This window comes from Epinephelus lanceolatus, chromosome 22, assembly GCF_041903045.1.
Source record: "Epinephelus lanceolatus isolate andai-2023 chromosome 22, ASM4190304v1, whole genome shotgun sequence".
In the NCBI taxonomy this organism is placed as follows: domain Eukaryota; kingdom Metazoa; phylum Chordata; class Actinopteri; order Perciformes; family Serranidae; genus Epinephelus; species Epinephelus lanceolatus.
The window spans coordinates 2,170,725-2,195,698 of NC_135755.1; the positions used below are offsets into that span (position 1 = coordinate 2,170,725).

Consider the following 24,974-nt stretch of genomic DNA (forward strand, 5'->3'; position numbering starts at 1 on the left):
TGCCTCATTACCAAGTTGGTTTGCATTACTGTTACTGTTATTCATGTTGATTAATGTGCATGATCCTCTCTGAATAATCAAACTGACAATGGGCATGGAACTAAATATATTTACTCAAGTACTCTACTTAAGTACAACTTTGAGGTACTTTAACTTTGATATTTCAATCTCACGCCACTCTCCTCTTCTACTTCACTTTAGAGGGATAATATATTATAAGTAATAAATATTTTTACTTATAATATTTAATGTATCAGTCCTTCCAGAAAGATGCAGAGTTGTTTTGTGATTGTTGCGGGCAAAAATCCTTGATTATGCAGCATGTTTTCTTAAAAATGCGATGGAATATACGGGATATCTATGCAATTTTATGCAATGAATTTGCGGGAACTTGCAAAAATTGTGGGAACTTGCAAAAATTTCGGGAACTTGCAAAAATTGCAGGAACTTGTAAAAACTGTGGGAACTTGCGAAGAATTGCGGGAACTTGGAACTTGCAAAAATTGCAGGAACTTGCAAAAATTGCAGGAACTTGTAAAAATTGTGGGAACTTATAAAAATTGCAGGAACTTGTAAAAATTGTGGGAACTTGCAAAAATTGCGGGAACTTATAAAAATTGTGGGAACTTGTAAAAATTGTGGGAACTTGCAAAAAAATTGTGGGAACTTGGAACTTGCAAAAATTGCAGGAACTTGTAAAAATTGTGGGAACTTGCAAAAAATTGTGGGAACTTGGAACTTGCAAAAATTGCAGGAACTTGCAAAAACTGCAGTTTGATGAAAAAGAGGGAAAAAAGTGATTCCCCCAACACCCTGTTGTCACTAGGCTACTACCTTAATGTAAAGAGTCATTTCTAATTACTTCCTATGATAAGCAAGCATACTACATCACAGAAAGTGCAGGGAATATTTAAGTTCTCATCTTGTTTTATTTCAGACCTTAATAAACACATGGCTCAAACTTACAAAACATTGCTGAGTCAAACAGGTTCTGTAGCTTTACAAAAGGAATACGCTACAACTTCTGTAAAAATGAATAAATAAAATATAAAGTAATAAAATGTGTGCTTCCTGTTTTACAGAGGTAGCTGTACAAAACAGACATCTTCTGTTAAAATAAGTGCTTCCAGTGCACAAAGTGCAATCTCTTACTGTAACGTAAATGTACTAATATACTTACAACTGTAAGACTTTTGAAACTAGTATGATTTAACCCACTGGTAACAAAAAAGTGCAATCTGCAAACTGTAAAGTTGCATCAACTCCTGAATTAAACTAAAACAGTCCACTGTGAAAATGAAAACTATAACTGCGTAGCCTCTAACACTGGCCAATCATTCGCCATCCTCATCCTCCATCCCCTCTCCCTCAACCTCCATCTCCTCCCCCTCCTCTATCTCCTCCCCCTCCACCACGTCACTTCATAACGTTCCCAAGGCAACAGGGGGGAAATGGCTGCTCTTGTGTGAAGTAAACGTAACATTTTTCAGCTTTCTGCTAAGACATATGTGACTTTTTTGCAACGAAAATGCGGGGATTATGAAATCATGCAAGCCCCGCATATTTCGCGCATTTTGCGTAGAAATCGGCGATTTATGCGGCAAAAGTGCGGCGTCTTTGAAAAAATGTGACCCCGCATAAGTATGCAGACTTTGGCTGATTATGCATTGAATTATGCGATCGCATAATCGCGTTTTTCTGGAGGGACTGGTATATACTCCACTGCAATTATTTGTTATTTTTAGTTTCGAGTTACTTTACAAATTATGATTTTTTTTTCTCACAGACATATTAGACTACACAAGTGAAGCTGAAATAATTTGACAAAAAACTAATTGGGCACTATTTTGATGAGTCATATCTAATGGTTCCAGTTTCTGAAATATGACGACTTTACTGTTAATACTTGTGTGTACTTACAAACTTTAACTTAAGTAACATTTTAATGCAGGACTTTTCCGAGTGACAGAGTACTTTTACAGTTTGGCATTAATAATTTTACTGAAGTAAAGGATCTGAATACTTCTTCCACACTGACACTAATGTTTCACCATTTTCATGCCAGAAATAGCCGTGGCTGCAGGTACTATGTTTAAGGTTATCCGTCCATCCGTATCATCCCTGTAACACAATCTCAAGAACACCTCAAAGGACTTCCTTTAAATGTGGCACAAATGTCCACATTGACTGAAAATAAACAGATTTTGTGGTCAAAGGCCAAAGGGACATAACTCAAGAATCTATTTGCTATTTATGACAAATACTTTTATTATTTATTATTATTTATTCTAAATTTGATGCGGATCATGTGAACAGTTCGTTCCATTTGGATATTCTAAATTAGGCCTTATTCACAATGTAGCATTTCAAATTAAGATGTGGGGTATGCTGCTGTGATTCTGGTGTTAATAACATTATTTGGACATGTATACCGCGCAGTTGGAATATGCGTCCCAGTCTGGGTTTTTACATCAGTTTGTGACACACGGCCTCTTTTCTGTCTGTTTGAGTTCAGCTCTGTGTGTTGTACACAAACCAACTCGCCAACACTTTGAAGGCTGTTGTAAAGGTACATGCCCCCATTATCGTATTGATCATGTGTGTGCAGCAGGAGGCTTGGGTTGTTTGTGGTTCTGTGTGTGTATATGTAGGAAAACCCAGACTCAGAGGTCTGACGGCCTCACAGATAAAGTCAACTGTGATTTTGAAACACTTTTTTTTATTGATTGAATGTTGAACATTAACTTGTTTGTACTTCCATCCATCTCTCCTGTTCAGGGTCGCCTGTCCCAGCATGAGTAGGCCATTTCCCAGCAGACGCTTTGACTTGTCATAGTTGGAAAAGCACAGGTGTTACTAATGCCATTAATGAAGGCTCTGCTCTCTTTTAAATGTCTATGTCCCTGTAAACCATGACAACATGACAGTGAGCCAGCAAGTGCAACACCAGGACCTTGAAACCAGATTTATTATAGTTAATGGTGTGGGGATCGGCTGCAGACTGATTTGGCAGAGATGGCTGCCATCTTGTTTTTACATGGATTAGTGTATTGTGGTTTGTGCACAAAAAAGTGTCCATGAACGAGGACAGTAGGTTCATCAGAATCAAGTATAGGGTGCAGGAAACCCCAAATGTCCTCATATGAGGTCTCAGAATGTAAAACTAAAAAAACTAAAATGAATACTGAAACTAGTAAAACTAACCCACAATGAAACATTTTTAAACAAACTAAATTGAAACAAATTCAAACTGGCACAGTTAAATTAAAGTCAGCTGTGATACACTGTATTATTTACACCTGTGACTTTCCGACTGTAACCTGTCAAAAGCACTCACAATCACATTTGCAGGAATCTTTCTTGTTAACACCGACACACAAATTTTAGCCTCCAGTTTGTCTGACCTGAACTTTTCTGGCCTGTAGAAGGAAACGAGCGCAGCCAGTTTGGGTTCAGACATCGACCTTCAGTACTGAGTCACTGTACTGCCAAATATTTGTGTTTATGTGGTTACTGGAATATGTGTTTTCCCACACAAACAGCCCCTCCCCCGACTCAGTACAGTGCATGGCCAGTTAGCAGAATCACACAGGAGTCTGTGTGCACATGTTTGTGTCAACATTGACAAGACAAGCTAATGATTGATTGATGACATTATCAGTGGACAGAGGACATATCAAACCGTCAGTCACATTGCTCCCTTACAGAGATAATTACTGTCTCTCTGTCTCAATCTGCAGCTGCTTCTCCTTTGTAAAATATATTTTATTATTTCTTCTTTTTTTTTGCCCATCAGTGACGAGTTTTTCAGCACATGAGGAGAAAGAAGATTTTTGTAAGAAGCTGAACTGTGGAGGAACGCAGACTGTTTGTCTTTGTCAGGATGAAATCAGCTGGAGTTTCTCTTGTCTTGGTGTCTCTTATCGTCTTTCACTCTGAAACAGTGAGTTAACTCATGCAGTCTTTTACCCTCATTTTTTCTTTTACTGTATTTCTACATTTATTTCTTTCTGTGTTTTTATCACTTAATTAGGATTTCTGAGCATGTATTTGTGTTGACGTTGCTTTACACAGGACAAAGATTATGTAGAATAATGTTATATTGCATGGTCATATTTGACTTTGGCTCGTAAACTGCAGAGGTGGGACCAAGTCATTGTTTTGCAAAGTCACAAATAGCCTCAAGTCTTTGCAGTCAAGCCCCAAGGTGAGTTATCTAACAGTATTACATTGTTATTGCTTCGCAGTGTACAGGTGCAGCATTCTGGACTATTTTCAACAAAAGATAAAACAGCTGCTGAGTTTAACAAGCAACAAAGACTTGTATTTTTACAGACATATAAAGTCGTATATCATCCGCATAAAAATTTAACGGGACAAAAGCCAGAGCTGCAGATGATGTGCATTATCATGTTCTGTTGTATCCTGCTCTGTTGATTTCTAAGCGTATTGCACTTCAATTGCTTTTGCAGTGTTCAGGTTATCGAGATTATAACCATGAATCACGGCCAGAGCAGGTTCGGCACACCTCAGGGATCGAACAGGTCCGGCAGACCTCAGGGATCGAACAGATCCAGCAGATCCCAGACATCGAACAGATCACAAAGACCCTAGAGACCCAAGAGACCTCAGAGATCCCACAGTTATCAACCCCAACCCCACTAGTTACCAGCCCCACCCCCACAGCTCCTCAAACACCTGAGAATGACGAGTTTCTGGGTTCACCTGAGTGTCTAGAAAAGAAGTAAGTGTATTTTGAATGTCTGGGCTTTCTCCTTTTGTTGTTTAGTTATCTTTGTTAGTTTCTACGGGCTGTTACATTTGTAATTTCCTTTTTTGCATTCTTGCATATTTTTTGATAAATTCAGAGGTCTGCTAATTTATCACAGTTTTAAGGGACTAACTCTCGATCACCAGGCAGTAGAAAGACGGTCACTACAACTGTATTTACTTTGTGATTTGAGCCCAAAAGTTGAGTCTGGTTCTAGTGCGACCTGCGAAGTCCATCACAAAGAAAGGGAAGCAAAACAAATGTGACATGAAGGAGAAAATCCAACAAAGAGTTCAAATTATGAGACAGTGTACCCACTCAGTTTTAGTTTCTAATCTGGTTGTTTACGAATGGAATCTGTTTGGTTATGATGTGCTGTTTTGGACAAATTGTTGCCTCCACACACTGCAGGAACAAAACTGTTTTCAGCCTCACATTTTCAAAATCGGTTAAGGGTTGAAACATCTTAATGTTGCCTAGGCTTACTGCTACAAACATTCATTCAGTTTTCTTAGTTCACTGTAATAATCTGTGTATAAATAGAGTATGATCTATCTTCCATCATTTATCAGGTTTACTCGTGCGTCATGTGACCTGGTGTTCTGTCCTCCATGGCAGCGGTGCATCGAAGGACAATGCTCCTGTAAACCACCCTACCTGTGTCCCGCTGAGAATGTGACCGCAGTTTGTGGGCAGGACAATAGAAACTACCGCTCCTACTGCCAGGTTAGTGTGTGTGTTGGGTTGGGTATTGACAGCTGGTCTGGAATTGGAGCTGGTTATGGAACAACAAATGCTCACTTGTTATATGCATCGTCTTCTTTAAAGATCCACTTCCATTTTCACAGGAAATTTTAACGTTTACATACAGTCTTGCACTACGTCGGTACAACACCGACAATTGACAATTTCTTCTTTCAACAACACACACACACATGTGGTTACATTTAGGAAAAACAAAACAGGGTTTGGCTTTACAGTCTTACAGGAAGTGAACACCGGCCTCCTGGGTCAAAGTCGATAGTTGTTGTTCCCACCTGCCCTACTCAGACATTCGCCACCTTAACTTACGTTGTTGTCCGGTCGTGTTTCCCCCTGCTGCCGCCTGTCGCCGTTACACAATAACAGCGACCAGCCATGTATCATGCCGACATAAAGGGATGGCTTTTGTCGTTGATCTTTGACACCAGAAGTGTCTACCCAAACACCAGTATTCAACGACTTCAGGGTGAGACCAGGTTGCTGAACCACTTGAAAAGATGTGAAATTGATCACCAGGCTCTGAAGTGAAATCAGGATCACTGAAACCTCTGCTCATTACAGGCCTTTAAAATGTTGCTTATTCCAATAATGCAGCCGTTTTCTTAGTCATAAGTTTTAGACAAAAAAAATATACAAAGAAAGTCACAAAATTTAGATTTATTTTACTCAATCTGTTTTCCAGGTGATGGCTTACTCATGTCTGACCAAGAAACCCGCCATGTCCCACTTTGGAAAAAATTGCGGAGGTTGGCTCTCACAGACACACTCAATGCCTGCAGTACATTTGGGATCATTCCTGCTCATAGTTAACGTAACCTTTATCTCTCTGTCACCACAGCCTCTTACCCCAAGTACAGTAGTTCAATTGACCGGGAGACGGGAGTTATCCGGGTCTCCATTCCTAATGACCGCTCTGGAGTTGCGGAGGAGTTCCTGGTGTGTAAGAAGATTTGGAACATGGCAACAGCTAACGTGGTCTGCAAGGAACATGGGAATTCACTGTGAGAGGAGATATGTTTCTATATACTGTAATGCATGTTTACAGTATGCGTCGTGTACTGTTATGTTTAACTACGTGGCAAAATGGAGACCATAAAATTGTGTTATAAATTTACCTTGACATCAACTGCTAGCGAACAGCACAAACTCCAGAAGTGGTTCAGTATATTTTGTACCTCCAGTATGACTTGTGTATTTGTGTGTGTGTGTGTGTGTGTATGTTTGTGCTTACAGTGGTGCATTGAGTATTGATTTCACGTCATACCAGACACTGTTAACCTACCATCCCAGAAACCAGCTCCCAGGCAGCTGTGTTAGCATCCGCTGCCAAGGTTATGAGTCCTCCCTGGCTGAGTGTGTAATCTACGACAAGATCCGGATTGGCAGCAGGAAGGTCGCTACGGTAACCTGTTATGACACATCCCGAGAACCAAAAGGTCAGTATGTACTGATTCTACTCATTTCTATTGGTTCACTCCTTTCATCTTTTATCTAAACACATCTTGATCGAACAACACGAACATATCAATCTTTCTAATCTTTCACATCAAAACTAAGAAGCAATGTGAATTTGTGACGTTACAACACCTGCTTAATAAAAGGTTTTGATGTGAACAGATTCACAGTTAGCGATGCTAGTTTCCAACATGTACCAGGAACCACTGACCCACAGCAGCAGTTTATCAGAGGTGACATCATTCTATAAACTGTAAGTGACTGTAAGCTATTTTAATGAGTTTCCTTTTGGTGAATTTCTCTGAGTGAGTGTGAGTTCCCTCTGCAGTATAGTTATGCAGTGTAAATGTCTGGGGCTGCAGGTTAGACGCATACAGTCTTTTTCAAAATAAACTTACGTCAGTGGAACACCTCATATTTACATTCATTTCCCCGTGCAACAAAAGCACGTGGTTAGGTTTAGAAGAAAACCATCATGGTTTGGCGCAACATTCACACAGGAAGACAATTTGTTCTTATTACCAAGTTGTCAAATACGGCTGCTTTGTCAGGGATTTTGACGTCCGACACAGATGCCAAAAGCTGCCTTTTGTGGTTGTATGTTACGGTTTCGTGCCCCTACCCTCCTGACGGACAGACTTGTCCCTCCAAACCATTCATGCTAACATTAACCCTCGACAAAGTATCAACTGACGCCAGTGTTTTTCATCAACACTTTAAAGTAGATACAGACAACTTTTTAGGTAACATAGCTAGCATGCTAGCTATGCTAGCTAATGCTGGCAACCACAAAACAAACAACTATGATCCATTGTCCGATAATCTAAACAAAGAACACGCCTTCTTGCCGTGGTCCTTCTAAAATGAGCAGTAGCTGAAGTTACTATATTCAATTACAATCAGGGAGTTGATACATAGATGCTAGCTAGCACTAGCATAGCTCACTAGTTGAAATGTTGACTACTTCCACTACTGTGAAGTGATTGTCTGAATTAAAACCTGGTAAGTGTTTGACTGACAGGGGGTTGTGAGCCTCTGATTGGCCACATGAAAAAAGAGATTGACAGATACCCTGTCCGCTCGAACTTGTGCATGCACACATCTAAAACGGTTGCACTGCAGGTGAATGATACTGTGGCCAGATGGAATCTTTTGCAGTGTTGCAATACGCCGCCGTTTGACCGGAATGCACCTGTTGTGGCAGTGTGATCCGTGGGCGACAGCGTCAGGTAAAAATGGAAAAGAGTCGGACGATACGCTGCTGGATGGCGTCAGCTTGAAATGTTGCCGATAACAGCGTAAGATGAGGAGCAATAAAGTCCACATAGGGCGGGTGGTCGATTGGTCCAACAAACCCTGGACTTTCACCCGGGAGGTCGATGATCGCTTCCTTTATGAATGTAGATCCAAACCATGTTAAATGAGGGCGGGTTGGGAAGTGAACAGCAGCATCCCAGGTGAAAGTCCAGGGTTTGTTGGATCCATCTTCCTCCCTTTCACCTGTCTGTCATTAACCTTCCTGCAGTGGGTTTAGTCTGTGTGTTCCCTGTTCTCTTTGTGTCCAGTGTTCCACTAACATCTCTCAGTAAATGTCCATCAGTATTTGATCCTGTAGCTCTGATCAGGTCTTCAGCTCAGTGTTTTTGACACCTCTGCTTGCTCTGACACTGACCCCTGTTTGCTGATACGCTGCTTATTAAGTAAACCTGTTTTTCTGTGTTGAGTCCTGCGTCTGTTGTACCAGTGTCACAGTGATTATATTTATTCGAGGACGCTCCACTGTGATCGGGGTGGTCGCTGTATCACGCTCTCCTTTCCAGTATCGTCACAGTATCTCATCTGTGTGTTTCAGAGGAAAAGTGTGGCTTCACCTGTGCAAACTCAAAGTGTGTGGCTCTGAGCCAGACTTGTGATGGAATCGATGACTGTGGCGACCGCAGTGACGAGATGTGCTGCACAAGTAAACACACACACACACCCACACACACACCCACACACACACACACACACACACACAAATAGATTTTAAGACCCTGCGAGTCCCGTCTGTCACTGTGTGAATTATTGTGTGTGTCAGGTTGCAGGAACAATGCTTTCCTCTGCAAGACGGGTGTGTGTGTGCATCTGGATGCACTCAACGACGGACAGATTGACTGTCTGGCTGGCGAGGACGAATCAGAGAAACACACCATGGAACTCAGTGAGATACACACAAAGACATTTTAAGAATTTCTATTTTAGAAAGAGAGAGACGACTGGTTGCTCTGTACGATCAAACGTAGATACAAACCTGTTTAATATGTGACATGTCTCCAGTATGAAGCTAGGGCTGACCTGCCTGCAGCCCGTGAGCGCGCGCTATATTAAATAATAGGGCACTCAGACAGCGTCAAACAACGTCAAAATACGTCCACTAAAAGTGCATTTTTTTCACACAGATAGGCTCAGATTGTTAGTATAATTATCTGACAACATAACGGAAAGGAGAAATGAACGTGTGTGTTTACCTTTAGCTGGATTCAGACATGTTCCTCTGCCTGTTGCTGCTCCCTCTCTCTCCTCGTCCGCTCTTCAGTTTCAATGAGCTCTGCGTCCGTGTACGTCCGTGTACTCCATGTTCAAATAAATACGGGCGCTCATCAAATTCAAATGGCTCATCCAGATCCAGTTGGTCAAAATCGGGTCAAAATTCAGCCATGTTTGTTGTGACGAGTCAAAACACTCACTCAGAGAGTGAAAGTCTGGCTCTGAAATCTCACGTCTCGCGAGATTTGAGTTGTTGCAGGAAGTTACTGCTAGAGTGACCTTACAAACGCAAGGAGTTCCTCTGTTTGAGTAGTACTCTGCACGTCTGCATGTGTGCACATTTTCTGAAAGCTTACGATTATGGATGAAACTGAGCAGCACCACAGGAAATAGTGGGGCAAGTGTAGCATTGTCCAAATGAGATATGACAATGGTTTTAAGGTACACTGTGATATGAAAGTTGACAGTTATCATACGGTGAATATTTGCTTATTTATGCTATTGAAAAAACTGCAACTGGATGGAAAATCTCAACTTTATTTTAGATATTTTCAAAGGTTTTACACAAACTTCCATTTAAAAAACAATGGTTTCAAGTCGGGTTGTGGTGGTCAATCTCAACTTTATTTTACTTTTTTCACATACTTTCTTTAATAATAATAATAATAATAATAATAATAATAATAATAATAATAATTCTATAATGCAGTGACATGGTTGTACCATGAAAGTTTCACACTGTTACAATTCTAGATACGACTGTTGGAGACATTTTAAAAATGGGGGGATGAAATTATTTAATAATATAGTGTAAATTTTTCTCCGTTCACATGTGGGGATGTATTTTACAGCCTCACAGACCACCGCCAACTCGACTCCTCCACTGTCGTCTTGTTTTGTTTTACTTTGCCCTCCGGCGCCATCAGGTGGACGGAAGTATGAGGGCAGTGACAGTCACAACGTTTGAATTAACAGGATCTATTTTTGTACGTAAAGGGAGTAGAAATGAGCCTCAAGTGTAGTCTGATGAGACCAATAAGTTTGTGATAAATCTTTAATACACTTTAAACAGACAAACTTCGGGAACTGAAATATTTCACAATAAATTACACTATTTTATCCTTAAAGGCTATATTTAAGTGTATTCAGAATTTTATTGTGAAATTCGTGCAGGTAAATATAATAATTTTACAGGAGCACACTGTTAAATCACAGTAATGTCCTGGCAGAACTACGGTGAGATCACAGTATACTGTGCTGCCAGTTCACAATAATTTACTGTAAAAATAAAACGGTAACTTACAGTAATTTACTGCAAATGTACAGTCACATATTTACCAGCGTGCAGTAATTTTGTTGCTGTTGATTCTGACAGTTTTCCACCATCTGTCTGATTTGATTTTGTTTTGTCTCCTCTGTTCTCCACAGAGTCGAGCGCGACACACCAACCACCCAAGATCTCAGGTATACCTGGAACTGAGGTGTAAACTGTTGCTGTTAGTGGTGATGATGATAATGACTTTGTTTTTGTTCTCCTTTTTTCAGAATACATCTCTCCCAAAACAGGTATGCAGCCCACACAGTAACACTTGTAGTATATCAGAAGTAATGGTGCACCTTAAGGCCAAAAGTATGTGGACATCCTTGTTGGGAGCAGATTCCTGCACCCAGGTTCATCTGATGGAGAGCCTGAAACCAAAAAGAGGGGGCTGTTATTGTAGCAGATTAACGGACATGGTTTTGACATTACTCAAGTCCAAGTCCAATTTCTTTTTTCCCCGTTAAGGGTTTTTTGGGGGAGTTTTTCCTTATCCGCTGTCGTATGCTGTAAAGCCTCTGAGGCAGATTGTGATTTGTGATATTGGGCTTTATAAATAAAACTGAACTGAAAATTGAAAACAATTAACATGTCAAGCCTCAAATCGCTTTACAACAAGTCAGGGTACGGCCTGTGTCCAAGTCCTGCACCGACTTGGGTACCCAACAGGTAACCGACAGAACACAACTGTGTAACAGGGAAAAATATGTAAAGATGAGCTCCACGCGGGCGGACAGTGAGTGGGAACTTTTTTGTATTTTTCAGAATAAAACACAGTAAAGATGTGCAGTATATGTGTAATATTTTGACAGTTCCTTATTATTATTTTGAAAGTCAGTGACACAAATGTAACCTTTGACCCCGTCGTCACATTGGTCACCGACATGGAGGACTCCAGGCGTGAAACTTTGCAGCCCGAGGGTGCGGGTCAGGTCATGGGACTTTTACTAGCAGGTGTGGGCGGGTGCAGCTTTGACGTAGACATAATGACGGGTATAATTAAGGGTCGGTTCTGGGACTGAGCTTTACGAGTACAGGTGAGTTCAGGGACTCAAAGATGGACCCATGCAGGACTGTGTCCTCCAGATCTCATCAGTGCTGAATATGAATTACAACACTTCTGTGCATGTTTGTCCAGAAATGATCAATGACAGGCTTTTTCTGGAGTCCCAGTTGTACTGCGGGATTCCCAATGCGACCACAGTGGACGATGAAGAGGTGGAGGACCGAGTAAGCCACGGCCGATACAAGAGAGTGGTGGGAGGAATCCCAGCAAAACCGGTCAGTTAGAAACACACCTGTCTGTCTTATTACACTTACCAGTACATCTGTGTGTTACTTTCATCATCATCATCATCATCATCAGCTGTTACATCAGTTCTCAAGTTGATTTCCTCCTGTAATGGAATTCTTTTTAAACTTCAGATCAACCTAGTTCCCGATCGCCTGCTCTGACAAATTGAAGCGATTGTGAAACTTAAAGGGCAACTTTGGTATTTTTCAACCTGGACCCCATATGCTCATGTGTTTCAGGGCTGTTTCTGGTGAAACAAAAAGGATCTTTAACACAAAGCTCTATCTCTGTAGGGATCCTTTCATAAGCTCAGTGCTGGACCAGTTTCCAAAGGCTCCACTTCACTCAGCTGCCCGATAAACCCGCTGCTTCTTCCCACTTTAACCTGAATAACAAACCAGGGCTCGGTGCTCCGGTTGGATCCAAACGGAGAGCCGGGGCTAGCTCAGAGACTAGCGGAGGCTAACTGGCTGTGCTTCCCTCCGGTCATGCTGCGGCTAACGCTCTGCTAGCCGCTCCCAGCTAGCTCCGGTTTGTTATTCAGGTTAAAGTGTGAAGAAGCAGCGGGTCTGTGGGGCAGCTGAGTGAAGTGGAGCCTGAGGAGGAAGCACCGGTTAGCCCCGGTTTCACTACAGGCAGATTCACTCGCTACAGGGGCGAGGAAATAAAACCTGAACAGCCAATCAGAGTGATCTCTCGCCGACAAGCTCCGCCGCCGATTCAACATGCTCAATCGGCCGAAAAGCCGCCGACACCAAAGTGCCGACAGAGCGGGACACACTGCAAAAACTAGGGCGACAGACGCTCACCGACGGCCCGACTTTGGTCGACGGCCGACCGTCAGCTTGGTGTGTCAGGGCCTTAAGTACAGTCATGGTGAAAACAGGGTCCAGGTTGAAAAGTTGTAAACTTGTAACTTGTAAAATATAATATGCAGCCAGTCCTCTCATTACCCTCATTCAGCCATAGTGCTACGGGACTGGTTCATTAGATCTGTGACAAAACCCCCAAACAAACCCCGTCAGTCTGAATCTGTCTTCCTGAGACTGCTGTTAGTACCCTGCAGTTCCAAGGTGGTAATGCCATGGCGCTGACTGCTTATTTGCTCATGACAACGTGCAAATAAACACTTCATGGATGTGTTAACAAGGTTAAACATTTATTTTCATTGGACATAAAACTTGAAGCAAATTGCAAATACTGTATTTTTCTTTGGTGTCCTGCAGACTCAGATCCAGTGGCAGATTGCTCTGGAGGAGAACCGCAAGATCGACTGTGGAGGCGCTTACATCGGAGGGTGCTGGGTACTCACCGCTGCTCACTGCGTCAGGTACGACCGGTGTTCAGCAACAAGTAAAAGATGAAGCAGTGGTGTCAGTGTGAAATATTCCCCCAATCCCAAATGGATCCCTTACAGACCTAGGACCAATTCTATTTCTTCCCATTAGCCCTTAGTCTCTTTCTCCAGGCCTTTGGTGGATTGTTCCCTCCAGGTCGTGAGAGTTAGTGAAGGAGTTCAAGCATCTCGGGGTCTACTATCAGCTTCACAAACACTCTGTCTGAATACATTGCTCTTCTTAATGGGTTCAGTTGACTATTTAATCTGCAGTTTCCTATGACCTGTATCCCAAACACACACCATGTAAAGCTGTACGTGGGCACCTGTGCACTCAATGCATGGACTAGTTATATTAATTTCCATTTCTGCCCACTGAGTCCTGCACACTGGAGCTTTAACTACAAAGTCACCTTCCTCTTAAGCTGATTAAACTCTTAAAAACCTTCTTGGATCAGCTGGAAGAGTCGGCGTCACAAAGCACGGAATGTTGAAACTACCCAGCAGTAAATAAAGGAGTTAAAATGAGAAGGATCTTAAACATGTACAGCAGTTAACATGTTTTACATTTGTTAATGGCATCAACAGTGTCTTGCCTCTCTCTGTCTCCTCAGACCCCACCCGTCTGCATTCAAGGTGAAGTTCTCTCTCTGGAAGAAGTCTCGAGCTCAGAACACGACTGACATCGTTCCTGTTGAAGAAATTCGCATCCACCCAAAGTATGTATGGACCTGAACCCTCAGTCACTGCACGTGCACTTAAACTTAACGTGACCTGTAACAGAGCACGAGACCCATGTGTGTGTCTGAATGATTTGCAGGTACAACGCCAACACCTATGAGAATGACATCGCTCTGGTGTTGCTGAAGAAGCTTCCATTCACGGACATATGTCTGGAGGACAACCCGGCCGTCAGCGCCGTCTGCGTTCCCTGGTCCACCCAGCTCTTTCAGCCCAACCACACCTGCAGCATCTCTGGATGGGGACGAACTGCAAGTACGTGTTTCATCGACTGGAACTTTACGAAGTGACGTTAGAGTCAATGAGCTCCTCTGGTGATAAAATGAACCTGTTCAACCTGTCGACAGGTGGCAGATCAGCTCAGGTGTTGCTCTGGGCCAAGGTGTCCCTCATCGCAGACTGCCAGAGGTTTTACAAAGATCGCTACAAACCCGGCATGATGTGCGCAGGTGGGTGTGTGTGTGTGTGTGTGTGTGTGTGTGTGGTGGATGAGATGTGAACACACAAGCTGCTTCATAGACACATGAGTGTAGGTGTTAATGTGTGTGTGTGCAGGTGATCTGGAGGGCAGTGTGGACTCGTGTCAGGGGGACAGTGGAGGTCCGCTGGTCTGTGAAGACGAACTGGGGGTTTCATACCTGTGGGGCCTCGTCAGCTGGGGAGAGAGGTGTGGAGCGCCGGGATTCCCTGGAGTTTATACGCAGGTAAATACGCAGGAGAAGTACATGTACACATATATACACACACACACACAGGAAGTAGAATTAAAGCTGCAGGCAGTGAACAGGCATCTGTGTACGCATCAGGAGCGCTGGCGGGATTCAGGTTGTTGGGGCAGCGCGTTCACATGGAAGTCGGACACTGTGCAGGAGTTAGATGGTATTTCCTGCGTTGAGTACGTGGAGCTAAAATACTACTTCCTGTGCTCACCGTGTCGTGCTAGAAGACGCTGATGCTCATTTCCTGTTGTCAGTAGATGGCGCTATGACTTTGAGTCAATATGAGCATGTAGACGTCTTCAGGCTTGGACTCTTTTCCAGCATGTGATATGTGGGGCAGTTTTCGTGTTCCAAGAACTTCAGGTGTCATTTCGAAACATGCAAACTGCCCGCCTTGACACGGACATGCTGTTCTTTAAAAACAAGAACGCTTGACGATTCAGCATCGTGAAGGTTTAGGGATTCTGCTGCCTAAATTTGAGATGGATCTGTTGAATCCTGTGGGAGGAGTTTCGTAGAGATCCATACCAGTGCAGCCCAGTTCAGACCAAGGATTGGTGACCAAACTGTTTTAGAACGCTGCAGAGAAAAGTGTCAGCGGTGTGAACTGGCCGATCTGAGGTCGAGTCGAGCCGGCTGATGGTGTCACCTGACACTCAGCTGGTCAAATGGTCAGCGGCTGGTTTTAAAGCACGTCACCTGTTTCAACAGCCAATCAGCTTGTAGTGAAGTCTGCTGGTCAAGACAAAATTTACCGGCGGGTTTTTACAACCTTGCCGATCGTCACACTGCAAGTGGTCGCCTGTTTTAACCCCTCTTGGTGCAAATCTTTGATTTGAACTGGACTGAGTGCATAAAATGGCATGTTCTGATGTGACCTATGACATCATCGAACTATCAACTATTTCTTCACAATTTAATGTCACATTGATCGGAGGGTTATACCACCCAAATCTGAAACAAATCTGAAAAACACCCTCTGGGAGGAGTTTGAAAAAGTTTGTATAAAATACATGAAAAATGGACAAGATCTAAAACGGCCAACTTCCAGATGGGTGGAGCCAATGAAACCCAGTGAGAAATGTGTCCAAAAATGGTGAGAGCAACACAAACTTTTCGTGAATGTAAAGGTAAAACGTCATCAAAGAACTAGCGGCGACAAAAGCCAACTGTTGCGTCATCTACGTCGCCTCACGTCGCCCTGTGTCAGTTGCATTTGAACACACTACACGGACTACATCCGACGGCCAAGTAGCACGTACGTTCTGCGCCTGTGTGAGAGAGTGGTACATCCTGTCAGCCGAGGGGTTTCCTATCTGTGCAGCCGAGCACCGCAGCACCTCCACGGACTATTACATCCAGACGGTCCCGGTGTTTCCTCCGCAGGCTCCACTTCACTCAGCTGCCCGATAAACCCGCTGCTTCTTCCCACTTTAACCTGAATAACAAACCAGGGCTCGGTGCTCCGGTTGGATCCAAACGGAGAGCCGAGGCTAGCTCAGAGACTAGCGGAGGCTAACTGGCTGTGCTTCCCTCCGGTCATGCTGCGGCTAACGCTCCGCTAGCCGCTCCCAGCTAGTTCCGGTTTGTTATTCAGGTTAAAGTGTGAAGAAGCAGCGGGTCTGTGGGGCAGCTGAGTGAAGTGGAGCCTGAGGAGGAAGCACCGGTTAGCCCCGGTTTCACTACAGGCAGATTCACTCGCTACAGGGGCGAGGAAATAAAACCTGAACAGCCAATCAGAGTGATCTCTCTCACCGACAAGCTCTGCCGCCGATTCAACATGCTCAATTGGCTGAAAAGTCGCAGACGCCAAAGTGCCGACGGTGCAGGACACACCACAAAAACTAGGGCGACAGACGCTCACCGACGGCCCGACTTTGGTCGACAGCCGACTGTCGGCTTGGTGTGTCAGGACCTTAAGAGTAATTTCGCCTCTTCACCTCCACGTATTAGGGGGCACAACGGAGCCCACTAATCACTATAAAGTCTCGTGATGTTCACAGGTTTGAGTGTGGGCGCTAAGTTTCATGAGTTGAAGTATGGCAAGGGCGTCCAGGCCCAGTTAGACCTTTAAATCAAAATGCTGCTGGTTTGAATATGTGTGCAAAGTTTTGTGAGTCTCAGTTCATCCTGTCTAAAACATGCTGATAAAATGAAATGTAACTCACGAAATCCAAAATGGCTGACATACCGTTGGGCTAAAAAATTTCACCCAAATTTTATATGCTGTTGAAGATGAGAGCAATGTTTTAGCCAAACTTTGTGATCATTGGAGGAACTTTATTCCACTGGGGCATGGATGTGGGGCGCTATAGAGCCCACTGGTGACGCCGGAGCCCCGTCACTACAGAACCCTGATGTCTGTGCCAAACTCCATGAGGCCATCTTACACCCCTAAAAAATGAGACTGCACCACAAATAAATCTCTACAAACACTCGGTTCCTTCCACTTTCAGTGCCAGGGTCTGTTTGTACTGAGGTCAGATCTTACAAACACACAGCTGACAGTAAATTTATTTCATTGTTTGCTTTTATATTTATATTTTCACATGTTCACAAATGATGTCACATCAGTATTAACTCTGTCTCTCTCTGACAGGTCGCTCATTACTTTGAGTGGATCAGACGTCAAACAGGGTGGCCTGCAGTCACCAGGTTCAACTCCTGATAAGGCCAACACACACACACACACACACACACTGATACACACAGAGGTGTAAAGAGTCAAGCTGTTTTAATTTTAAAAACTCACTCACTTTAATGGCCCGTGATTTGTTTACTGATTTTATCAAAATGACATTTTGTGTTCAATAAAATATTTTTCCTGATGTGTGTTTGAAGCTAATTTGTTTCCACAGCTGTCAGTAAAAACAATTTTATATGTAATGAAAACAAAAGTATTGTTTCTACAGTCAGCACATTTTGTTCACTAACAAAAAAAAAGATTTGCACTCTTTCCTTCTTTGTATGTTTGTGCTGCAGCTGAAGCACAGTTTCCCTCAGGATATATAAGGTCTTAACTTTTCTTAATAGAAACCTGTTTGTGCCCATAAGAGCCGGATGTGTCACCAAAAATATTTAAGGGTCCTATAGGAAGCTGAAAATAAGGGATTTTGACACATAACACACTTAAACATTCATTTAAAAAAAACAAACACATACCAAAAAATGCTGCAGGGATATAAACTTAGAAAATGTAGTTTTTTATTTTTCTGTCAGTCATACATACAACTGAACGAAGCGTGTGCTACAAAGAACCTTGTTTTTCTAGAGACAGTTCGTACAAAAAAAATGTGCAAAATTTACATTTAATGTCACAAAAAAAGACCAAAGTAAAAATGTCAGGCGGCTCTCTGAGGCTGAGCCACCTGCCGCCGAATGGCAGATCTCAAACTCCTCAGATCACTCTCCACCTGCACACACACCCACACACACACACACAGAGTTTATGATTACTACAATTTTATTAATAACAATTAATCGTAAAAAAAAAAAAAATGTGCGTGCGTGCGTGCGTGCGTGTGTGTGTGTCCATCACCTTTGCCAGCTCGTCTTTGAGCTCGTTGTATTTTTGAACATTGAACTTCTGTCCATGTGCTCGCTGGTGGAAGAGGTGAAGGAACTGACGATCCCTCGCTTGCGTATACAGGAAGTCCTGCACACACACACACACACACTGATCATTAACCCCTCCCCCTCCATGTTAGTACATGACATCAACCAAACTCAAAACTCAATGTTATATAAATGTTTTCCAAAGGTGGTTTCCGTCATCTTAAGATCTTAATTCGTTCTTATCACACTCACTTTCCTGTCATCAGTTACTTGAGGCTGCAAAAAGGGGGATGTGATGTCATGATTGACAACTCTGTGAGCCAATCAGTGTTCAGCTCGCGATATAGCCAGACTCTGGCTCCGAATGACGTCAGCAGCACAAGATGGCAGCAGCCATATCTGGTATATTTGGGCTTCATTTGTGTACAGTGGGAGGAAGAGGAGACACACTGTCAATCTTCGTATACAGTCTGCAGTCGTCACGGAGACGGGGCTCCTACCTGTTTGGTGAGGATGTAGTAGGCGAAGAAGATCATGCTGGTGGTGTAGGAGATGAAGTAGGTGACTGGTTCCATCACGTCCCAGGCGAACACGTACCTGCCAACACACACACACACACACGTGTTGAACATGGTCACAGCTTCCCTGAGCGCAGCAAAGGTTCAGATTTGTTCATGCAGCTGGCGCCAGAGGATAAAGTTGGCTCTGTACATTTCTATAAACCACACCGCTGTTTCTCTGTTGATTGAACCACAAACATGATGTTTTCCAAACATGAAAACGAAGATTAATGTGTCCATTACATAATAACACACAAACATATCCACAGTTTGCAGACATGAACAGTGCCAACATTAATCTGGTGATTGGGCTGGTTCATTACCAGGTGAGGTAACCCAGGAATCCTCCCTGCAGCGACAGGTAGGCAAGCCCCGCCCACCCCAGTATCCATGCTCTCTTGTCCGCCGCCTTCGCTAACTTGATTTGCACCTGTACACACACACACACACACACACACACACAGGTTTATTCATATTTATTCTGAATGTCTTTTTAGCGTCTGAGTCGTATCGTGTTGTATTGAGCACAGGAAGTACTCCGATCCTTCAGTTCATACAAGTAGAAATGTCACCCCTGGTTGTCAGCGTGTAACCGCAGTAGTATTTGGTGTACAGCAGTGTGTGATGTGTGTTACCGTCTCGAGCGGCTGCAGCTGCTCCCTGAGCTGCTCCTGTCTGATCAGCAGCTCTGTGTGTTTGATGTGCTGCTGCTGAGGAAGAGTCAGAGCCGAGTGCAGCAGATGGACCACGTACTTCATGTCGTCCACACCCAGCACGTGTTCATGAGACGAACCTGATGGACAGACGGGTCAGTGGTGTTCCTTTGATCACACACACTGAATACCACATGTTAATACTTCCACGTTTCGTGTCTTTATGCTAAGCTAAGCTAACTTCACCCCTCACACACACACACACATGAAGGTCGTACCTTGTCCAAGCGAGCGGACGTTGTGCGTGACGTCATTGATCACCAGCTGAAAATCTTCTATCAGAACAGTTTCCATGAAGGTGCATGAAGAGATTCTCTGTCCGTCTGAGGAGACAAAGGAAAGTTTAGTTTAGTCTGTGTGAGGACCAGTTTGACTTTTAGATGTTCAAACAAGTGAGGAAATTGAGATTTTTTTTTGGACAATAACATTTTGAGGACGCTGAAACATTTTAAGACAACAGAGACATTTTTTAAAAGTGAATAAATCTGCTGTAAGTGAGGAAGTGTTTGGAGTCTGAAGACATTGTGTACAGCTGGGACATATTTTAAAAGTATGGACATGTAGCGAGATTGATTGCATTTTGGAAAGTGAGGCATTTGGTGTAGGTGAAGATATATTTAAAGGGAAGGGATATTTGTGAAAAGTGAGGACATTTTTGTAAAGAGGGGACATATTTAGAAAATGTGTTTTTGGAACTGAAACTATTCTTGAAAAGTAAAGACATTTTAGAAAGTGTGGACAATTGTGGACAGGAGGGACTTTTCTTTCAAGTAGGGGCATTTAAAGAAAATTACATTTGTGAAAAGTGAGGACATTTGTGAACTGCAGAGTTTTCTTTTTAAAATGACATTTAAGGGGTTGGATGACATTTTGGCAAGTGAGAATATTTGCTGTAAGTGAGGACATTTTGGAAACTGCAGACATTTGTTGACTCAGACATTTGTGGACATTTGTTGTGGGTGAGGATATATTTATAGGGCAGGGACATTTGTGGAAAGGGAGGACAGTTTTGCAAGGAAGGGACATATTTAGAAAATGTGGACATTTTTGAAACCAAAAAAATTCTTGGAAAGTGAAAACATTTTAGAAAGTGTGGACAGGTGTGACATTTCTCTTGAGTACGGACATTTTAAAAAACAAAGGACATTTTGGCAAGTGTTAGTGTTTGTCAAAAGTGAGAGGATTTTCAAACTGAAAATATTTTTGGAAAGAAGAGACATTTATAAAAGCGAGAACATTTTGGAAAGTGAAGATATTTTTAGAAAGTGAGGACATTCGTGCACAGCAAGAATATTAAAAGTAAGGACATTTAAAGAAATTTGAAAACTAAGAGTATTTGTTACAAGTGAGGACGTTTTGGAAAATGGAGACAGTTTTGGGAAGTGGGGACATTTGGGGACATTTGTAGGCAGCAGGAACATTTTTCAAGAGTGAGTAATTTTTTAAAAAAAGTTTGGACATTTTTGGATGACAAGAACATTTTAAGAAAGTGAGGAAGTTTGATTTGTTCCAAAGGCTGAAAATTATCATTTGAAATCAGATTAAAGGTCAGAATTAGTTTAAGGATCAGACATTGGGCTCGTGAATTTGGTCCTTACAAGTGTGTGTGTGTGTTACCTCTGTTGAGCAGGGTGGCGGTGTGCACCCCGGGGTCCTTTGCTTTGATGTCATGCAGCAGGTCACCGACCGTGGTCAACATGGGTGTCAGAGTGAAACGACGCTGCTGACCTGTGGGGAGGCGCAGAGAGAGGACCAGCCGGCCGAGGCTGTAACGCACAGACACATCTGACAGAGACAGGGACAGAGACAGGGACAGAGACAGGGACAGGGACAGGACCGGGGGGTTAAATACCGACAGGTGAGACAAAGACAGAGCTGCTGCCAGGCTGTAGACTCTTAGTTTACAGTCCTTTATGGTGCTTTAACTGAGACGGTTTACAGATGATGCTGTTGTGAGTTTATCAGTTACCTTCAGATGGAGCTTGGCTGCTGTAACTGGACACGCCGCACGCAGACCAGACCCAACTGGACTGAGAGAGAACAGCACATTCTTACATTCATGACTCAGACTGCTGAGTTTAAGTCAGGAAAACGAACACACCCTCCTGTTAGCGTTTGAACGTGAACACACAGTCGAGTCCTTTTATTGGCTCAACCTCACCAATCCTTCAGCACAGAGGTGGCAGATTGGGAAACACACATATTGATCATTTTCCAGATAAAAAGGTGTGGCTGCACAAACAATGGAGGTTAGAGACGAGCTGAACGGCTGAGAGGCACACAGAGGTATGTGCTGTATGGCTGCAGGACATAACACACACACACACACACACACACACGCACACACAGTCCTGTCTCATGCTCACAGCAGCAGCAGCAGTATTAACACCACCACTATCAGTAAAGTTGCAGTATGTTGCAGCTGTTCCAATACTGGAGGTAGCACCAGAAGAAGTTGCATAACTCAGTACCAGTACTAACAGTACGCGGCTCAGCAGTGTTTATGTTCTTGACACAAATGTACAAATGTTTGATTTTGTTCAAATGTTGATGCATTAACAGATTTAAAGAGCGTCACACCTAAACCCATCAGGAAAATGACCATTCCTGTACCGAACAAAGGGTGAAGAGTCTCTCCAGACTAGACACTTTACGTGATGTCTGAAAGCTGTTAAACTTTAAACATGTTAAACTCACCGTGTAGATTCTGACTCCTGCAGGCCGAGAGCAGCGGACACCAAACCTGCAGAGGGATCTGAACATGGCGAGACGTCGAGCCGACAGAGAGATGTGAAGACTCTTTGTGAAATCAGAAATGTTCAGGCGAGTAGAAACAGGTTTCATGACAGGCTGAGCCGCAGGGAGAGGGGCCAGGAAGTTAACCCTCTCCTGACTCATTCACAGCTCATGTTTCACCTGAACACACTTTGTTCTCTGGCAGGAAATCCTTCTTCACACAGGAAGTGACTGACTCAAACCAACAAGTCATAAAGTCTCCTCGCGGCAAACGAAAAGACAATAAGAGAGAATGTTTTAAACAAAAGTCTTTATTCCTTTCATGTGGAAATGCTTCGTACTTCATCTGCACTGCACAAATTACACACTGAATGTTTCTGAGGAAAACTTGTCTCAAACTTCTCTAAAACATTTTCTTCTGTTTTTAAATTTGAGTTTTGACTAAAAGCACTCGGCTAAACGTTTAAGTAAAAGAAAAAAAACTGAGTGGACTTCCTGTTTCCCCCCGATGATGTCGTTCTTCATTTAAAACCCTTGTAAAATAAACAGACCCTGAAGAAAGCCACTCCATCTTGCAGCCAATTTTTCCTGGTGGCCACTTGCGGTATTACAGCTAAAAAAATCCCTGCAACCCAGAAATGATTTTCCCCACAGACCACCATCATAAAGAGACGTCTGTAAACTGTTAGCTGTAATCTGTCAGCTTCTCTAAATTTGTGCCAACTCTGCTAAATTTAGGCTCTTATGTCTATTTTGCAAGTGTAGGTGGTGCTTTCTGTGGTTGCTTTGGACGCTGGTGACATGTGGCTGCGAGTCACTCATAAGGACGAGGACATCAACTCACCAGTCAGTAAACTCTTCTTCTGCTGACTTCTAGCTGGCGGCTAGCTTGCCTGGTCGAGGGTGAAAATGTTTTGTTAGGTCACGATGACCTTGACCATGACCTAACACTTGGACACTTCAGTCAAAGTGAACATTTGTGCCAAGTTTGAGGAAACTCCTTCGAGACATTCTTGAGATGTCACATTCATGAGAATGGACACAGGTCACAGTGGCCTTTGACGTTCAACCACCAAATTGTAAACAGTTAATTGTTGAGTAAAAGTCTTTGTTTGTGCCAAATTTGAAGAAATTCCGTTGAGAGGTTCTTGAGATATTAAGCCCCTTTTACGCTGCCAGATTGTTGGTGAATGTTGGGCCGTTTTGCAGGCAAGGTGCGAGCATTTAGACACACAGAGCCGGATTGGTGAGTTGATCCGAGGTGCCCAATTTTCCGCCTCGTAGGGTAGACATATTGGTGGAACCCTTTTGGTTTAAACAGACCGAGGCGGCCTTCTGCAACAGGAGGGGCTGTTGAAGACTTGTAGGAGGAGCTGTTGATGACTTGTGGGAGGAGCTGTTGATGACTTGTGGGAGGAGCTGTTGATGGCGCCGCAGGTGCGAGCCACTGGCGGTGGATAAACAGGAAACAGCTGATAGCAGGAATTAGCGAGCAGCTAGTAGCAAGAGGGAAACACAAACCTGACAGACACTGTAAAGATGAGCAACTGGGGAGACAAGGAATTGCGCGCCCTCCTTGTCCTCGCAAACGAAGAGGCCATTAACCATCAGATGACGGGGACGGTGAAGGACGGGCCGACTTACGAGAGAATCACCGAAGGACTGACCAGCCGCGGCTTCCCTCCCACGTCACTGTTTACGTCACACGCTGAGCTACACGTTTTGTTACTTGCTCACGCCCCCCATTGCCCCGAAAAAGGCACATTCTGTATAAACAAAAGTAGGTAGGCGGCATTTTGCTGCACTCCCTGATTTTGCTTTTATACTGCCAATGCTGAAAAAAGACTGATTGGGCTTTCCTGCACATTTGCACAACTCCTGTTTAAAAAGGGCTTTACATTCATGAGAAATGAGATGGGCACAGGTCACAGTGACCTTGACCTTTGACCTATGAACACCAAATTCTAATCAGTTCATTGTTGAGCTCAAGTCGGTCTTTGCCAAATTTTAGAAAATCTTCCCTCAAGGCGTTCTCGAGATATTGTGTTTACGAGAATGGGATGGATGGACAACATGAAAACATGGTGCCTCCGGACACGGCTATCACCAGTGTGGAGGAATTAAAGACCTTTAACAAACATTTCCCATGAGCCCACAGACCTTTGCAGGTTAAAGAAGTTGCAGGGTAGCTCAGACATGTCTGTAATAACAGCAGGACAGTCGAGTGCTTGTGCTACGTTCACATGCAAGAGGGTTTTTTCCGTGTCTGAAAAGTGCCTCTAATGGCCAGCAGGGGGCAACTTCACTTCTCACTTGATTTATGACCTCAGTAAACTTTTTCCTGATGAGTTCATGATCTCAGTCTCTGGTTTCAGGTCTTCTTCAACACGGCATGACATCATTTTGTAAATTCTGCTCCCATTTAGAGGAAAATACACCATTAAGCGGGGGAGGCTTTAGGGCGTGGCTACCTTTTGATTGACAAGTT

At 43.3% G+C, this 24,974-nt stretch overlaps 2 protein-coding genes across 2 annotated transcripts; one reads left to right on the forward strand and one right to left on the reverse strand.

The window, feature by feature from the left end:
- Window positions 1–3,654: 3,654 nt before the first annotated feature.
- Window positions 3,655–17,750, forward strand: cfi (complement factor I). The gene is made up of 17 exons (XM_033610276.2): window positions 3,655–3,943; window positions 4,473–4,744; window positions 5,344–5,497; window positions 6,216–6,279; window positions 6,372–6,534; window positions 6,767–6,969; window positions 8,841–8,948; window positions 9,066–9,188; window positions 10,943–10,978; window positions 11,060–11,080; window positions 11,971–12,113; window positions 13,353–13,456; window positions 14,077–14,181; window positions 14,283–14,458; window positions 14,551–14,652; window positions 14,759–14,907; window positions 17,522–17,750. Exons 1-17 carry the CDS (start codon window positions 3,884–3,886, stop codon window positions 17,588–17,590), a joined length of 2,052 nt encoding a protein of 683 aa, XP_033466167.2. The 5' UTR covers window positions 3,655–3,883; the 3' UTR covers window positions 17,591–17,750.
- Window positions 17,751–18,104: 354 nt separating this feature from the next.
- On the reverse strand, window positions 18,105–22,663 carry LOC117246414 (calcium uniporter protein, mitochondrial-like). Its single transcript, XM_033610283.2, has 9 exons — window positions 22,448–22,663; window positions 21,720–21,780; window positions 21,368–21,535; window positions 19,969–20,073; window positions 19,673–19,830; window positions 19,361–19,467; window positions 18,978–19,074; window positions 18,461–18,577; window positions 18,105–18,335 (listed from the first exon to the last, which is right to left on the reverse strand). Exons 1-9 carry the CDS (start codon window positions 22,646–22,648, stop codon window positions 18,264–18,266), a joined length of 1,086 nt encoding a protein of 361 aa, XP_033466174.2. The 5' UTR covers window positions 22,649–22,663; the 3' UTR covers window positions 18,105–18,263.
- Window positions 22,664–24,974: the final 2,311 nt, after the last annotated feature.

What these genes read in the sequence shown, in the direction of transcription:
- cfi (XM_033610276.2), top strand. Translation starts at nt 3,884, where the DNA reads ATGAAATCAGCTGGAGTTTCTCTTGTCTTGGTGTCTCTTATCGTCTTT. An exon ending in TCGTCTTTCACTCTGAAACA is followed by an intron (nt 3,944 to 4,472) that starts GTGAGTTAACTC and finishes TTGCTTTTGCAG; the next exon opens with TGTTCAGGTTATCGAGATTA. An exon ending in AAGGAACATGGGAATTCACT is followed by an intron (nt 6,535 to 6,766) that starts GTGAGAGGAGAT and finishes TTGTGCTTACAG; the next exon opens with TGGTGCATTGAGTATTGATT.
- LOC117246414 (XM_033610283.2), bottom strand. Translation starts at nt 22,648, where the DNA reads ATGAGTCAGGAGAGGGTTAACTTCCTGGCCCCTCTCCCTGCGGCTCAG. An exon ending in AGCTGCAGCCGCTCGAGACG is followed by an intron (nt 19,468 to 19,672) that starts GTAACACACATC and finishes GTGTGTGTACAG; the next exon opens with GTGCAAATCAAGTTAGCGAA. An exon ending in TCAAAGACGAGCTGGCAAAG is followed by an intron (nt 18,336 to 18,460) that starts GTGATGGACACA and finishes GTGTGTGTGCAG; the next exon opens with GTGGAGAGTGATCTGAGGAG.